We start from the raw sequence: 17,788 nt of genomic DNA, 5'->3' as shown, positions 1-17,788 counted from the left end.
AGAAGGGCATTCCTGGTGGTGGAAATAACGTAGACAAAGGGAAGAGGAATGGGGGGGGGGGGGTCAGGGGAATCGCACGTGGTTTGATTGGCTAGATGCACAACACGGGGAGCAGTGAAGCTGTAAGGGTCCTGGGGTCCTGGCCACTACCTGGCCTCCTGTGTTTCCTCCATCACTGTACAAGGGTGAATCCACACACACAAGCCAGGAATTGACCCCAGCTCTGCCCCTATGTGACCCTCTGGCAACTGTTTTCTACTCTCCGTGCCTCAGGCTTTATCTGTGACATGGGGATAAGAGTATTAAGCACCTTCAGAGGGTGGTTTTCAGGATTAGAGACCATTCATTCATTTGTCTAGTAGTTCAGAGAACATCTGCTAAGACCTACCTGTCTTTTTTTTTTTTTTTTAAGTTTTATTCATTTAAGTAATCTCTACACCCAACATGGGGCTTGAACTCACAACCTTAAGACTAAGCCTCACGTTCCTCCAACTGAGCCAGCCAGTCACCCCCAAGACCTACCTGTCTTAAGTCCTGGGCATACAGCGCAGAACAACACAGACCCAGTCCCTGCCTTCCAGAACCTCCATTAAATTTATGAGAGTGGTTAATGGGGCAGCTGACTCGGTCAGGTGTTAGTCAGGCAGAAGCACACGTAGGATGCTTACTAAGTGAGAGAGTTGGAGGACGGTAGAGAGGATTCGGGAAGAGGAAGCAGCATGTGCAAAGGCCCAGAACAGGGAACGTGGCCCCCCGTGGAAGAACAGGCTCGTGCCGGAGGCGCTTGGCACCAGGTGAGGCCGGAGACAGGTAACTGGGCCTTGAAGGCCGAGGTGGGACTCTTGTGGGTGCATAATTTTCGTGCAGTGACTGGCACGTGGTGATAATAACAGTCGCTGACATTTAGTGAGCTCGTAAGAGATGCATGGCCCTGTTCTAAACACTTTGCCTCGCGTGATCATCCATGATACAGGGATGACTATAGATGAGAAAACTAAGGCTTGGGGGGGGGGGGTGGTTCAGAGACTTTGCGAAGGCTGCACAGATAGCAAGTGGTGGACTGGGGATGTGAATCCAGGCTGCTATCTCTAGGACCCAAGTTCTGGGAGCTTCCCACGCAGGAGATTTTAATTTTCGCCTTCCACTTTCCCGTCTGCTCCACAGATATATGCATTGAATACATGTGATATATGTGTTCAGTGTGTGCCGTATACGTGTTTTATCATCAGACCCATTGAGTAGATGCCAGTAAGCACGCCTGGGCTGCAATGCCTGGGACCCGCCCACTGTTGTACCTCTGGCCTCCACAGGAGATGGTCGTGTAGGCTTCAAGGACTTCTTGGCTGTGATGACAGACAGCGGGCGTTTCTTCTCCTCCGTGGGTGAGCAGGGATGAGCCCAGAGCAGCGAGAGTTCGGGGAGGGGCCTGGAGGCCGGTGGAGGGTGGGTCTCCGGAGCTGCCAGATGGTAACGGCAGACATCATCCCACGTCCCCAGAACAGAGCGCCCTGACGGACACGGCTCCCCCCAACCCCCACACTCTGCTCTTTGAGATCCTGTCCCTGATGGTGGAGATGCTGGCCCTACCCGAGGCAGCCTTAGAGGAGATCACCGAGTGAGTGGGGCTGGTGGCTGGGGGTGGAGGGTCGCAGACCCAGAAATGGCACCTCGTATTTTGACAGCTGATAGTTAGGGTTCCTGGTCGCAAGTGAAAGACACCCAAATAAGACTGGTTGAAGCAAAAGGGGAATATATTGGCTCACATAACTGATCGTGTCTCAGGAATGGCTGGATCCAGGAGACCGGATGATACCATTAAGGCTCGGTCCCTCCTATTCATCTCTGTACACTGGCTCCAAGCTCAGCTAGGCTCTTCTCACCGTGGGAAGGATGGCAACTGGCAGCCCCATATTCACACCCTCCTAGTTTAACAACCTCAGCAGCAAGCAGCAAAATTCTTTCTTGCTCTATCAGTGTTGCGATCTCAGAAAAGGAATGTAATGGAGGCTGCCTGGGGCCAGAGAACACTAGAGATGGAGGCCTCCCCACGTTTCCAGAGTGGGCTGGTGGGTGGTTAGTGGTTCGTTTCCAGAGTGGGCTGGTGGGTGGTTAGTGGTTCGTCTAAGGAAGGTATGGCTACATACAAACGGAACATCGACACTCAAGGGCTAAAAGCTACACATGACAGGAGAATGCCCCAGCTGGTCTCTCTGTGTCCCCCACAGGGGCTTGTCCCTGTCGCTGAGACCAGGCCTTGTCCACATGGGGCCAGAGGAGGGGGAATGACAGCAGGCTGTTCCAGCTTAGCAACCCCAAAGACAAAAAAGGTCTTTATCCCCCCAGCCCCTGTAAAGTACTCTAAATATATATAACTCTGAAGAACATACATGTATAATTTCAAAACCAATGAAACAAATTCCCATGTGTCCATGTCCCCAGTTTAAAAATAGATCCTGTCCAATAACCTCAGAGCCCTGTGGGCCCTGCCCTAATCACAAAGCACTCTCTCCCCAAACAAGAACGAATCCTTACTCCCTTGCTTTCTGTTCTTAAGTTCTCACTGCTTGGTTTTTTTTCCCCCTTTGTTTATTGAAAATTTCAAATATGCAGCAATTGGAGAGAATTTCACACGAATGTTTACATACCCACCACCTAGATCCCATCACTGCCCGTCCTCTATGCTCGCTTTATCTGCTGTCTACTCAGCCCTCTAGTCACCCATCCACATTGGGTTTTTTTATTCATTTCAAAATAAATTAGGGTCATTTTCCTCTAAATACTTCGGCAAACATATCAATGACTGAAGATCAAGGGGCGCCTGGGTGGCTCAGTCGGTTAAGCAGCCGACTTCGGCTCAGGTCACGATCTCGCGGTCCGTGAGTTCGAGCCCCGCGTCGGGCTCTGTGCTGACAGCTCAGAGCCTGGAGCCTGCTTCTGATTCTGTGTCTCCCTCTCTCTCTGACCCTCCGCCGTTCATGCTCTGTCTCTCGCTGTCTCAAAAACAAATATACGTAAAAAAAAATAATAACTAAAGATCAGTATTTCTCTAGAGGTTTGTTTTTTTTTGTTTTTTTTTTTTTTTTTTTTTTTAATCCCTTCTTGCGATATAATTTACATTCAGTGAAGCACACCGATCGTCAGGGTCTGGGTCGCGGCAAACGCCCACATCCGGGCAACCTGAACCCCTCTCAAGGTATACAGAACTTTACCATCACTCCGGAAAGGGCCCTCCTGACCCCTCCCAGTCGCCCTCTGAGCCCACCCCTGCGCAGGCCATCGCTCTCTTCTGGTTTGTTTTCCATCACAGATTGGTTTTGCCTGTAGGCAACTTCGCATCAGTGGAGACATACGGTTTGCAGTCGTAGTGTGGCTTCTTGAACTCAGCACAGCGCTTTTGCGATTTGTCCATATCGTTGTGGGTGTCAGTGTTCACCCCTTTTTATTGCTGAGTGTGTCCCATTTACGAGTCTACCATAGTTGGTTCATCCATTCTTTTACGGATGGATTTCTTTGTTATTTTATTTTATTTTATTTTATTTTATTTTATTTTATTTTATTTTATTGATTGACTTATTTTTAAATGTTTATTTTTGAGAGAGAGAGAGAGAGGCAGAGCGTGAGCAGGGGAGGGGCAGAGAGAGACGGAGACACAGAATCCAAAGTAGGCTCCAGGCTGTCAGCACAGAGCCCAACCCGAGGCTCAAACTCACAAGATGTGAGATCAGGATGCTGAGCCACCCAGGCGCCCTCCCACCCTTTTCTTTTTTTAATTTTTAAAATGTTTTTATTTATTTTCGAGAGAGAGAGAGAGAGACAAAGAACGAGTGGGGAGGGGCAGCGAGAGAGAGGGAGACACAGAATTCGAAGCAGGCTCCAGTCTCTGAGCCGTCAGTCAGCCCAGAGCCTGATGTGGGGCTCGAACCCGCAAACTTCCAGATCATGACCTGAGCTGAAGCTGGACGCTTAACTGACTGAGCCACCCAGGCGCCCCGTATGGATGGATTTCTGAGCTGTTTCCAGCATGGAGTTATAATGAATAAAGCTGCCATTAACATTTTTGTACAAGTCTTTTTGTGGACACGTATTTTGGTTCTCTTGGGGGAACATGCAGAAGGGAATTGTAGGGGTTTGTACGTTACCTCTGAGAAATCACCACACTTTTTTCCAAGTGACGGTACCATTTTACAATCCAACCAACAATATGAGGGTTCCAGTTGCCCCACACCTTGTATAAATTTGGTAGTCAGTCTTCTTTCTGGTAGGTATGCAGTGGTGCTTTCTGATCTTTACTCACACTTGTTTGTGTTCCTGAATACTTTATTGTTTGGCTTTGCATATTTTTGAACTTTATATGAGTAGACTCATACTGTAGTAAATTGTTACTTGTTTTTTCTCCTCTACGTTATCTTCTTGTGATGCATCCATGTTCTTGTGTATAACTATTGATCATTGATCATTTTCTTTCTTTCTTTTTTTAATGTTAATATTTATATTTGAGGGAGCTTGAGCGAGAGAGGGGCAAGGAGGGGGGACAGAGGATCTGAAGACGGCTTTATGCTGATAGCGGCCAGCTCGACGCAGGACTTGAACTCACGAACCATGAGATCATGACCTGAGCTGAAGTCAGACGCTCAACCAAATGAGCCACCCAGGCGCCTTTGGTATGTCTGCCCAATACCAAAGGCTCAATACCAAAGGCTGAGTTTATTATTTTTGCTGCTACATACTATTATGTATGACTATATCACAATATATTTATTCGTCCTGCTGATAGGCATTAGGACTATGTTCGGTTTCCAGCTATGATAGAAACAGTGTGAATATTCTTGTATGTGTCTCCTGGGACACATGGGCAAGAGTTTTTCCCGAGCAGAGGTTTTCAAACTTTTTAGTCAACCTCCCTTTACACTCTTAAAAATTACTGGGGACCCCAAGGAACCCCTCTATCAATATTTTCTACATTTGAACTTAAAACTGAGGGAAACAAATTCAATACTTATTAACTTATTTAACACTAATAACCCCATTACATGTTAACATCAGAAAACATTTTAGGGGCACCAGATTGCTCAGTCGGTAGAGTATGTGACTCTTTATCTCAGGGTTGGGAGTTCAAGCCCCATGTTGGGTGTGGAACCTACCTAAAATTAAAAAAAAATTAATAAAAAATAACTATATTTTCCAAAAAAAAAGTTAATGAGAAGAATAGCATTGTTATACAATATTGCAAATCTCTTCAGAGTCTGGCATAGAAGAAGACAGCTGGATTCTCCTATCTGCTCTGCATTCAATCTATTGTAATATACTGCTTTTTAAAAAATGTTTATTTGCTTTTAAGAAAGAAAGAGCAAGCAGGACAGGGGCAGAAAGGCGAGGTGGGGGAGACCAAGGATCCAAAGTGGGCCCGATGCGCAGCTTGAACTCATGAACATCGGATCATGACCTGAGCCAAAGTCTGACGCTTAATCGACTGAACCACCCAGGTGCTCCTGCAATTTGCTTTAGTTGAAGTATATGAAGAACTCAGGTAACTGTAAGAGGGAGGATGTTAATAGCCTTTTCATTTCATATCTACATATCATGTGGATATTTTTTTTGATATGACACCAGACTTGACAAGTGGTAGACGCTTCTGCGATTGCGATGTGAAATCTGAAACCCTATCAATGAACTTTACTATTTTATTTGATATTATTTGAGTTTAATTATTTAAGCAATCTCTACATGCAACATGGGGCTTGAACTCATGATCCTGAGATCAAGAGCCACTCACTCTACCAACTGAGCCAGCCAGGCACCCCTGTACTCTTTAAATAAAAGTCTACTGGTCTGTCTTATAGTTCGAATGGCTCTTCTCCCATGAATGTTTTCCTGACATGCACTGGTTATTTGGAAATACTATGTATCTTCCAAATGTTGATATTATATTCAGTACATATATAATATACACTAATACATATAGTACAAATATAATCAGTACATATATAATATACACTAATATATATAGTACAAATATATTATAATCAGTACATATATAATATACGCTATTATCACTAACATCAGAAAAGTCTTTAAGTATTAGAAGTGTTGTGTGTGGCTATAGTTGATTTCATTTTCACGGCTATAAATAAATTATTTTGTATAAGAACATGCATACGCCCATATTAATGGATTTAAGTTTTCCCAAATTCTAACTTTTTTCTTGAAAGCTTTAATTCTATCACAGGCAACAAATGCTGTCAGTCTTCCTTGAAGCGATGGGCTAACTTCATCCACTTTTAGAGAAATGTCTGCCCAATACCAAAGGCTCAATAACCATAGTTTGTCTTTCTTTCAAGTAAAAATGGCATTTAATACCTACGGGAGGAAAAGGTTTTCATTACTGTCTTTTTTTTTTTTTTTTTTTTTGAGAGAGAGAGGGAGCATGAGCGGGGAAGGGTCAGGAGAGAGAGAGAGAGAGAGGAGACCCCCAAGCAGGCCCTGCATCAACAGTGCAAAGCCTGATGCAGAACCGTGAGATGGTGACCTGAGCTGAAGTCAGACGCTCGACCGATTGAGCCGCCCAGGAGCCCCTTCCCTTACTGTCTTAAGAGTTTCCAACTGGGACTGACAGAAGATAGATGAACAGGAGCGGGAGCCTAGAGCTGGCTCAGTCGGAAGAGCATGTGACTCCTGATCTCGGGGTCATGAGTTTGAGCCCCACGTTGGGTATAGAGTTTACTTAAATAAAACTTAAAAAAAAAAAGATAGATGAACGAGAGAAAAGCATACGAATCTTCTTTATATGCACATGGGTGCCCTCATGAGAAAAATGGAGAACCAAAGGAAAGACTCGGCCCGAGCGTTTACATCCTAGGTTGAACAGGGACTAGTGATTGTGCAGAAGCAAAGCAACGATAAAGGCGACCAAAGAAAGAGAAGAATTATTTTAACAAGCTCTGTTATGGAGTCCTCTTAGTCAAGGCCCCTCATCTCTTGTGATAAGAATGTTTCTTCCTCCTGGTACAGAGAGGGCACCTTTCACATGGGAATTTTATCACCTGCTTTTAGAAAGAGAGAGAGAGAAAAAAAAAAGATCTGAATGTTCTTCTGGTATCTGCTGTTTTTCAAGTGCTTTGAACTAAAATAACCATATGCCGAACTGGCCTGTTTTGCAACGGCATGTGCCCTCAACTCCTTCATTCCCCCCAACCAGAAACTTTCCTGTAAGCCTCCTTTTTTTTTCCCCCCCCTGTAAACTTCATATATTAAAATCTTAGTTAGGGGCACCTGGGTGGCTCAGTCGGTTGAGTGTCCGACTTTGGCTCAGGTCATGATCTCGCGGTCCGTGAGTTCGAGACCCATGTCGGGCTCTGTGCTGACAGGCTCAGGGCCTGGAACCTGCTTCGGATTCTGTATCTCCATCTCTCTCTGCTCCTCCCCTGCTCATACTGTCTCTCTCTCAAAAATAAAACAAAGATTAAAAAAAAAATTTTTTTTTAAATCTTAGTTAGTGGCTAGGGGGAGGAATTCAAGTTAGAAGTTGTGAAGTAAGATATCTGTAAAAGGGGGAGAAAACCAGATTGTAACAAACAGGAATGAACAAATCTAAGCACGCCGTCCCCATATTTCACTGGCTCATTCTATCAGTCCTGAGACTATAGGTCAGTTGTCGGTATTCATCCTACTTTGGGTTCGTTGAGCTTCCTGGATTTATAGTTTCTAGTTTTTATCAAATTTATTTGTTAAATGTAATTTGTTAGATGTAAAATGTACACTTTTCTTTAAATATTATTTTTATATGCCCCCCTCTCTACTCCTTCTGGGATTCCAATTCCATAGCACTTAAAATTGTTTCCTGGGTGCCTGGGTGGCTCAGTTGGTTGAGTGTCCAACTCTTGATTTCGGTTCAGGTCACGGTCTCAGGGTTGTGGGATTGAGCCCAACATTGGGATCTACACTGAGCATAGAGCCTGCTTACGATCCTCTCTCTCTCTCTCTCTCTCTTAAGTAAATAAAAAAGCATTAAGAAAAATTGTTTCCTAGGTCACTGAGGCTCTGATCATTTTGATAATTTTCTCTGTGCGCTTCACTTTGAATAGTTTCTATTGTTAAATGCTCATTTGCTGATATTTTCTTTTGCTGAGTCTCATCTGCTCTTAAGCACATCCGGTTAATTTTTCACTTCAGCTTTTGCAGTTTTCCTGTTTACATATTTCATTTAGTTCTATTCCATGGTTTTATTTCTCTCATGTTCATATTTCCTTTAAATCCTTGACCATATTTATGATAGCTCATTTAAGGTCCTCTTCTGCTAATTCCATCATCTTTCTCATTTCTGGGTCTGTTTATATAAACTTCTTTTTCCTTTTTTACTGGTCATTTTCCTGCTTCTTCTCATGTCTGCTATTTTTATTTATTTATTTATTTATTTATTTATTTATTTTTATTTAAAAAAAATTTTTTTATTATTTTTTAAAAAAATTTTTTTTTTCAACGTTTATTTATTTTTGGGACAGAGAGAGACAGAGCATGAACGGGGGGAGGGGCAGAGAGAGAGGGAGACACAGAATCGGAAACAGGCTCCAGGCTCTGAGCCATCAGCCCAGAGCCTGACGCGGGGCTCGAGCTCACGGACCACGAGATCGTGACCTGGCTGAAGCCGGACGCTTAACCGACTGCGCCACCCAGGCGCCCCTAAAAAAATTTTTTTTTAATGTTTATTTTTGAGACCGAGAAAGACAGAGCATGAATGGGGGAGGGTCAGAGAGAGGGAGACACAGAATCGGAAGCAGGCTCCAGGCTCTGAGCCATCAGCCCAGAGCCCAACGCGGGGCTCGAACTCACAGAGCAGACCGCGAGATCGTGACCTGAGCTGAAGTTGGACGCTTAACCGATTGAGCCACCCAGGCGCCCCTCATGTCTGCTATTTTTAATTAGATGCTGGATATTGGGGCATTTCCTTTATTGAATGTCTGGATTTTCATCTTTTTGTTTTAAAGTTTATTTATTTTGAGAGAGAGCGAGAGAAAGCACAGGGGAGGGACAGAAAGAGAGTGAGAGGGAGGATCCCAAGTAGGCTTCTCACTGTCAACGCAGAGCCACCCAGGTACCCCTGGATTTTGTACTTTAAAGTGTTGAACTGGGGGGCAGGTGGTTAAGTTACTGAGGATAGTCTTCTTTCTTTCAAGGTATTGTTTTATTTTATATTTTATTTTATTTTAATTTTATTTTATTAATTTAATTTAATTTTATTTTATCTTATTTTATTTATTTTATTTTATCTTATCTTATTTATTTTATTTTATCTTATCTTATTTTATTTTAATTTAATTTAATTTTATATTTTATTTTATTTTATCTTATTTTATTTTATTTATTTTATCTTATATTTTATTTTATTTTATTTTATTTTATTTTATTTTATTTTATCTTATTTTATTTTGTCTTATTTTATTTATTTTATTTTATTTTATTTTATTTTATCTTATTTTATTTTATTTTAGTAAACTCTACCCCCAGTGTAGACTCACAACCTGAGATCAAGAGTCACAGGCTGTACTGACTGAGCCAGCCAGGTGCGCCTCTTTTAAGGTTTTAAAGCTTTGTAAGGGAAGATCCAGAATAGTCTCTACTCTAGGGTTGATTTAGTCCCAACTACTTAAAAGGAGCCATCTAAGATGTCCACTAATTCCACAGGTGTTCACCAAAGTCTTTCTGCTCTGGCCGTTTGAAACTCGTGTGTCTTTCAGTCCTAGGTAAACTCTCCTCCCTGTTTTTTGTTCTTTGTCTGGCTTCGTAAAAGTTCACGCTACGTGTGTACTGCTCAGGACGCAACCAAGGACTTAAGAGTACCCCATGCATATTTCGGCAACTCTTTCTTTGCCTGGCTCCCCTCTGTGATGTTCTGATACACTAATCCCAGGGGCCTCCCATCTTCCCCAGCTACGATGTCTGTCCTCGTACCTCAGTGAATCTACTGTTCTGCTTGGGATACCACTTCCCGCACTGCAGTCCAGGAAGTACCTCCAGGCAAAGTTCTAGAGAGATCACCTCATCGGTTTCTCTTCTCTCAGGGATTATAGTCTTGTGCTGCCTGTTGGTCAATATCTGACAAGAATTTCACATAGTTGGTTCATGTATCTAGTAATTTATGGCAGAAGGACAAGTTCAGTACGAGTTGTTTCATTATGGCCAGAAACATAATTCTGTTCATTTGTTTTCAATTTTTTTTCCTGTTTTTCAGATTGGATGATTTCTATTGATCTGTCTTCAAGCTTACTAATTCTTCTTTCTGCTATCTCCAATCTTCTGTGAAGCCCATTCAGTGACTTTTTCACTTCAGTTATTATACCTTTCAGTTCTAGAATTTCCGTTTGTTTCAGGTCTGTAGTTTCTGTTTCTCTATTCATTAAGATCACATTTTCCTTCAATTATTTCAATATATTTTTAATAGCTCCTTTTTTTATTTTGTTATTTTTTTAATATAATGTTTTTAAAATTTACATCCAAATTAGTTAGCATATAGTGCAACTATGATTTCCGGAGTAGATTCTTTAATGCCCCTTACCCATTCAGCCTATCCCCCCTCCCACACCCCCTCCAGTAACCCTCTATTTGTTCTCCATATTTATGAGTCTCCCATGCTTTGTCCCCCTCCGTTTTGTTTTTTTTTTAAATTTTTAAAAATGTTTGTATTTACTTTTGAGACAGAGAGAGACAGAGCATGAGCAGGGGAGGGGCAGAGAGAGAGGGAGACACAGAATCGGAAGCAGGCTCCAGGCTCTGCGCTGTCAGCACAGAGCCCGATGTGGGGCTTGAACTCATGGACTGTGAGATCATGACCTGAGCTGAAGTCAGACACTTAACCGACGGAGCCACCCAGGCACCCACCCGCCCTGTTTTTATATTATTTTTGTTTCCCTTCCCTATGTTAATCTGTTTTGTCTCTTAAAGTCCTCATCTGAGTGGTCATAGGATATCCTTCTCTGACTAATGTCACTTAGCATAATACCCTCCAGTTCCATCCACGTAGTTGTAAATGGCAAGATTTCATTCTTTCTGATTGCCAAGTAATACTCATTGTGTGTGTGTGTGTGTGTATATATATATATATATATATATATATACACCACACCTTCTTTACCCATTCATCCATCGATAGACATTTGGGCTCCTTCCATACTTTGGATATTGTTGATAGTGCTGCTATAAACGTGGGGGTGCATGTGTCCCTTCAAAACAGCACACCTGTATCCCATGGATAAATGCCTACTAGTGCCATTGCTGGGTCATAGGGCAGTTCTATTTTTAGCTTTTTGAGGCACCTCCATACTGTTTTCCAGAGTGGCTGCACCAGCTTGCATTCCCATTTAATAGCTCCTTTAAAGCCACCGTCTACTAAATCCAACATCTGGGCTACCTCAAGGTTGCTTTCCATCAGTTTATTTTTATGGCCCTTACTATGGACCACATTTTCCTGTTTCTTTGCATGTCTGATAATTTTGTTTTGTGTCCTGGACATTTTAGATGATATGATTTAGAGACTGGATTCTGTTGTGTTTAGAGACCAACCTCTTCCCTTGAGGAGTGTTAATTTTTTGTTTTTGTAGGCAGTTCAATTACTGGCTGATCACTCTGAATTTATGTAGCCTTGGGTTTTTTTTTTTTTTCTTTGTTATGGCATATTTGTGAAAAGCCTAGGTGTTACCTAAACCTTCTAACTTGGTAGACTCAACTTCTAAACTCTTCTTCCTGTGGATTTTAGTTTTAGGGAAAGTCTACAGCTGACAGAGATCGTCAGACTATTGTTCGCAGGTCACACACAACTCGCTGTTTTTATAGTTAAACTTTTATCAGAACACAGCCACATCCATTCTTCTACAGATAGTCTATGGATTCCTTGATGTGACACACTGGCAGCGCTGAGTATCTATCATCACTTCTGTGATACGAGATTGTCTACTTCTCCTTGTAGTTCTATCAGGTTTTACTTTATATTTCATGTTTGGAATTTTGTATTTCCTGACGAACTGAACATTTTATCATATTCTATGGTAATCGTTTGTGTCTCTGGTGATTTTTTTTTTTATCTTAAGGCTTAGCTTTTTAAATATTAATATGGCTATAGCAACTTCCTTTGGTCAGTATTCAACTGACAGAACTTTCTTTATCCTTTGAGTTAATTCTTAAAAACTAACGTGTACATTGTTTAAAAAGCCAAACAGTCCAAAAAGCTTCATAATAAACACTTGTAGTTCCCCACACCACTCTTCACCATGCTTCCCACTCCCTGAAGTCTCCCTTATCAAGGCAAATACTTTTTGACTCTCTCCTTACTTCTAAATAATATGCTTGTATACAATATTTTAGTTAGTGATTTTTAGACTTGTATCTATTGATTTCCTATTAATGTATGGATTTAGCTGTCTGATATGACTATCCCCTAAACTCTCCTCTACCCATTCTAATATAATTTTTGAGTCAGTAATTTGGGGGGAGGGTTCTATTATTATGGTTATGCAATTTTTTTTTTTTTTAATTTTTTTTTTTTCAACGTTTATTTATTTTTGGGACAGAGAGAGACAGAGCATGAACGGGCGAGGGGCAGAGAGAGAGGGAGACACAGAATCGGAAACAGGCTCCAGGCTCTGAGCCATCAGCCCCAGAGCCCGACGCGGGGCTCGAACTCACGGACTGCGAGATCGTGACCTGGCTGAAGTCGGACGCTTAACCGACTGCGCCACCCAGGCGCCCCTGGTTATGCAATTTTTTAATAGCTGAGTTTTTTTTTTATTATACTATGATTTCACTTCCTTATCTTTTTAGCTCCTGAAGTTGACAATTGCCTTGATGTTTGTTTTGTACTCATTAATAATTTCTGTGCCTTCTTAGGATTTCATTTTCTTGGAGGCATGTTCTAAATAATTCCATTCTTCTTATTTTTGGATTCTTTTCAGGCCTGTTGCAGAGTTGTCATCCCGGGAGTCTGTTGTCATCCTAGGTATTCTTCCTTTCCTCTGATTAGAATTCTGTTTGTTAGATTACATTGTCTTACTTTTTCTCGGTTTGCTTAATCTTTCTTGGTTTGTTTGGTTTGATTAAAAAATAATAGGAGGGGCATCTGGGTGGCTCCATCGGTTAAGTGTCTGATTTTGGCTCAGATCATGATCTCATAGTCCATGGGTTCGAGCACTGTGTTGGGATTCTGTCTGTCTGTCTCTCCCTCTTTCTCTGCCTCTCTCCCACGCGCACTCTCTTGCACTATTTCTCAAAATAAATGAACTTAAAAAAATAATAATAATGGGAGATGTTTCCCTAGTAACTTTTTTGGGTTAGAAAGGCAGTGATTCAATAACTGGTGCAGTAATGCCAGCCCTCGAAATGGCCCTATTCTTTTAAGCTATAGTGATCTAATCTACACTTGTCCTTTATGGCAGTTGCAGTACGAATGTGGGATCTCCCTTCACCATCTTCCTTTACCTTTGCTTCTCTTCTGTGTTGGATTGCCTGTTTTCTGTGTGTATATATTCTTTTTCTGTTTTTGGTTTATGCCCTCATTTTGGAAGGGTATGTCCTCCAGTAGCTTCTTGAAAAAGAATGCATGGGATGCAGAATTTTCGAGATTTTATGTGTCTGCAAAAGGGTTTATAATCACACACTGAGCAGTTTAGCTGGGTATAGGATTGTAGATCGGCATGTTAGTTCAGGAATAGACCCCAATGCACTATAGTTCAAACAAGATAGTTTATTTCTCTCTTATATTGACAGTCCAGGAGAAGCAGGCAGGAAGACAAGGCTGCCCAGCGCACAACATATAGCTTCTTTCTAACTTATTGTTCCACCATTCCCTAGGTCAAGCCTAAGCCAATTTACCAGCAACACATCTTAATTCAAGTCCTTGGAAAAGGGAGACAGGAAGTGGAGAGCAAGCAATTTCCTTTAAAATTGTGACCGAGAAAGTTGCACACACTTTGCTCATGTCCTTTTGGCCTCTGTGGGGTGAGGTTATTTTCTGGTTCATCTTTTCACTCAACACGTTGCCTTTTCAGATCCTCGTTTTACAGAGGGGTCCAGATCCAACTTTCACGTGAGGGCTCTGGTATTCAATTTCTATGTTCTGTGTGTGAAGCTCATTAAAACCCCAAATTCCAGGCTCCAGAGATCAGCAGAGGTCCTAGCAGCACCAGCAGCTTAAGCCTTAGGGTTTCCCAACACCAAGTAGCATGCCCACCCCTCACCACTGCCTCAAAGCCCTGGGTGGACCGGCCCTGCCATCTTGCTGCACACGTCGCCCCCTCTTTTTCACACAGCAGCCTCTAGCCCCTCTGGCTTCCCTGCCATTCCTACAGCCCACTGTGCTCTTTCTCACCTCATGGCCTTCCCACATGCCATTCTGTCTGCCTGAAAGACTGTTTCTCCAGAGATATCCATCCGACTTTCTCCCTCCCCTCATTCTGCTCAAACACCACTGCCTCTGAGACTCGCACCGAGCAGTGCAAGCGAAAATGGACCCTCGTCACTACCCTACTACCCAGCTTTACTCGCTCTCAGAACACCCACCACTCCTGACGGGGTATCGTATTGATTTGTTCACGGTCCGACTCTCCCACTAGGTGTGTGCCTAGGTGGTTGATTTTAGAAAGTGAATCCAGGGAGGAGTGACAGGAGGAATGTGAACAGAACCATGCAAGCGTGTGTTAGTGAGTCAACCACCCCCAGGATCTTCTGAGGAGACTGAATGGTGGCTCAGAATTCTGTCCGGAGCACACAAAGAAACCCGTATCCCTCAGCTGCTAGCTCCTTTGGTCAAGGGTAGACGCCACAGTGGTTTAATTCCCCTGGACTTCTGGGTTGCTTATGTGTCAGAGAAGCTCCAGGTAAGAGGCTTCTGAGGTGAGGCCATGTCAGACTGTCCCTGGGCAAAGCTGCTGAAAATCCACGTGGGAATGGTCACTGCAGCAGTGGCTGGAGTGAGAGAGGGGCTGAGAGAGACAAGGAGGCAGGGGCCTGTATGGAGATCTCTTGCTGCTTTCCCCAAGCACTTAGATGAGCAGCCGGCATGCGGTAAACACCCACTGAATATTTACTGAATGGATGAAAGGTGCTGCGGTCTAGAGGGTAGGCAAGTAGCAATGAGTCAAGAAAATAAAACTCAAATAAAACTCAGATCCGGAAGATGAGCAGGTTAACTGCACAGCCGCCTTGCAGAGCACGTGTACATCCAAGCAAAAATACCAGCGACAGACATCATAGTAACATTTACCAAAGCTCTTTCCATGGGCCGATTTTCTTGAATACTTGATGGGTCTGGTTATTTAATCCTATAACATGAAAACTGACCCGTTTTACCCAGGGGAAACCTGAAGCCCAGAGAAGTCAAGTGACTTGCAGTGACAGGGTAGAGGTAACCACTTCCCTTGAGGGGTGACCGGAGCCCACAGCAAGGCAGTGACTTGCCCACAGTCATGAGAAGTCAATGGCAGAGCTGGGACTAAAACCCAGGTCTCCCAACTCCTGGGCTTGTGTCCCTGTCCCAGAGCTGGCCAGACAGACCAGGGGCTCAGAAAGAATGAGTGGGGAGGAGGGTGAACTAAACGCAGCCAGGCTGAGCGGGGCGGACACTGCCTCCCCAGCTATTACCAGAAGAAGCTGAAGGAAGGCACCTGTAAGGCCCGAGAGATGGAGTCGGCCATAGGCCGGCTGCGGTCCCGGAAGAAGCTTCCCTGCAACCCCCAGCAAGCAGACACCTTGGAAGTCCCGGAACGAAGGGTCCTCAGGATCCTGAGCCGGCTGAAGCAGCAGAACTACGGTGAGGGCCTTGGGCATGGTGAGTTCTCCGCATTCCTGCCCGCCTGGCCTCTCCCTGGGCCCCCGCGGCCACACCTCGTTGCTGCGTGACATGGTTGCCCACGTTGGGCCTACCTGTGGGCGGCAGTCAACGGGCTGCAAATCGCTCCTCCGCCTCTAGCTCTCTGACAGGGGCCCCCTGCGCTCTTCCCCCAGGCCTTAACCCTGAGCACATGTTGGTCCCAAGAGCCTCAACTGAGAACGAAGGGTGATTGGCCATCCCAGCTCACCATTTACTGAACACCCACTGGGGTCACTCCCCATGCTGGGACTTCGTACAGGGGCTAGAATTTAGCCCTCGCCATCACGTTCACCCCGTTTTACAGAAGAGAACAGTGAGACAGAAGTTTAAGCAACTTGCCCAAGGCCCCACAACTAGCGTGTGTCAGAAAGGGCAGTGTGGACCCAGGTCTGATTCCAAAACCTGTGCCCTTTTCACTGGGCAAGGCTGCCTCCCCATAATCGCAGGTGCCACCAATTAGATCCCTACTGTGTGCCAAGTGATGGGCTAGGAGCTTTCCAGAGTCTCTCCGGTGTACTGACTGGACCGCCAGGACCCATCACAAAGACGTGTCCTTCTGTGCAAGCCGTTATTAGCCCTTACACCGTGCTCAGGATTTAGCCGAGTGCTCCGCGCATGTTGCCCCTTTAATCAGCTCTGAGAGGTGGGCACCACTATCACCTCCAGCTTACCCAGAGGCTCAGAGAGGTTAAGCGATTTGCCCAAACCCACCCAGCTCATTATGTGGCAAAGGTGGGATTTCAGCTGGGTGGGCCAGCCTCCGGAGGTCGGGTGCGCTCTGGAGCCTTCCCCTCTTCTGACTCCTCCTCCCTTGCCAGCTGCCAATCTGCAGAGCCCCTACGCCCAGGTGCCCTGCATCCCGCTCTATCCGCAGCTGGACAAGAAGATGGCCCGACGGAAGCAGGGCAGCCACTACGTGCTAGATCAGTGTACCCCCACCAGCCTGGGCCCCGACATCCGTAGCCTTTTCTTCCAGTCAGGATCTCAAGGAAGCAGGTGGGTGTCCAGAAGGCAGGGGCTCCAGCCCAGGCCCATCCACCTCCTTCTTTATGAGGCGCTGGCCTAACCCGAGGGGAATCCAGCCTTCCAAGAGAGGATACCTGGGACACTGCTGCTCTAGGGAGGAAAAGGGGGAAAGGACGGAAGCAGTAAGAAACGAACCTTTGTTTGAACACTGTGTGCCACGGCGATCGTGCCCGTCACAGCACTTACGCCTTCCTGTGCCCAGACTCAGCGGCACATGCTGTCCTTCTCTTAGGCTGGCACCGCCTGCCTTCCCCACACAGGGGGTTTAGCTCTCAAGTCCTTTGCCTGCGTCTGACTCCCGTGTTAGGAGCAGTAGGCAACAGGGACTGCTGGGTGGAGGGAAGCTTCCCCCACCAGTCCCCTTCCAGGCACTTTGGGGGTGAAAGAAGTCTGGACTTGCAATCAGGCCCCCGAGCCTGACTGCTTGGCTCCATCACTTCCCAGGGAAGGCCTCCTCTCCCCTGGGACACGTGGGGATGGCTCGTTTCCTCCCACCCTTCTCGCCTCTCTCCCTAGGGAACACAACTCAGAGAGCCGAAAGTGGCTCAGCTCTGTGCCAGCTCGAACCCACTGACCTACGGAGTCTACTCGGGGCAGCTGCTGTCCAAGGCCTGCAGATGGACAGGTCGTCAGGCAGGTACTGCTGCTGAGTTTTGCTTTTGTGGCCTGGTAAGCCAATAAACACCGAGAACCTCGGCCTCTGCGTCTGGCGCCAGGGAAGGCCCCCAGGCTTTCACCCCTCCACTCGGCTCTTGGCCTGCAGGGCCCTGGCTTCCCCCAGGCTTGGGACACCCTGAAACGAGACACACCTCACGACCCTGCCCAGGGTTAGGGCGCCTGCTAGAGGGGCCCAGGGTGCAAAGTCTTGACCTCCTACGCACTCTCGAAGCACAGAGCTGGGACTCTCCGCAG

The 17,788-nt window shown here is 45.2% G+C and overlaps 1 protein-coding gene across 5 annotated transcripts in view; it reads left to right on the top strand.

Annotated features, from left to right (window-relative positions):
* Positions 1-17,572, top strand: part of SPATA21 (spermatogenesis associated 21) — a 36,978-nt gene extending 19,406 nt beyond the window's left edge. For 4 of the 5 annotated variants that reach the window (XM_086715795.1, XM_086715793.1, XM_086715792.1 and 1 more), the window contains 4 exons: positions 1,311-1,382; positions 1,498-1,615; positions 15,615-15,790; positions 16,669-17,572. In XM_086715795.1, the coding sequence (XP_086571921.1) occupies positions 1,311-1,382; positions 1,498-1,615; positions 15,615-15,790; positions 16,669-16,916 (614 nt within the window). In that variant the 3' untranslated portion in view covers positions 16,917-17,572. The remainder of the gene's footprint in view (positions 1-1,310; positions 1,383-1,497; positions 1,616-15,614; positions 15,791-16,668) is intronic. The other variant, XM_086715796.1, reaches the window with a different exon arrangement.
* The last annotated feature ends 216 nt before the right edge of the window (positions 17,573-17,788 follow it).

The sequence above is a fragment of the Puma concolor genome, chromosome C1 (genome assembly GCF_028749965.1).
Source record: "Puma concolor isolate L17-30 chromosome C1, mPumCon1.1.hap2, whole genome shotgun sequence".
NCBI classification, from domain to species: Eukaryota; Metazoa; Chordata; class Mammalia; order Carnivora; family Felidae; genus Puma; species Puma concolor.
The sequence above is the reverse complement of the archived record's forward strand: the minus strand, read 5'-3'. Positions and strand labels throughout refer to the sequence as shown.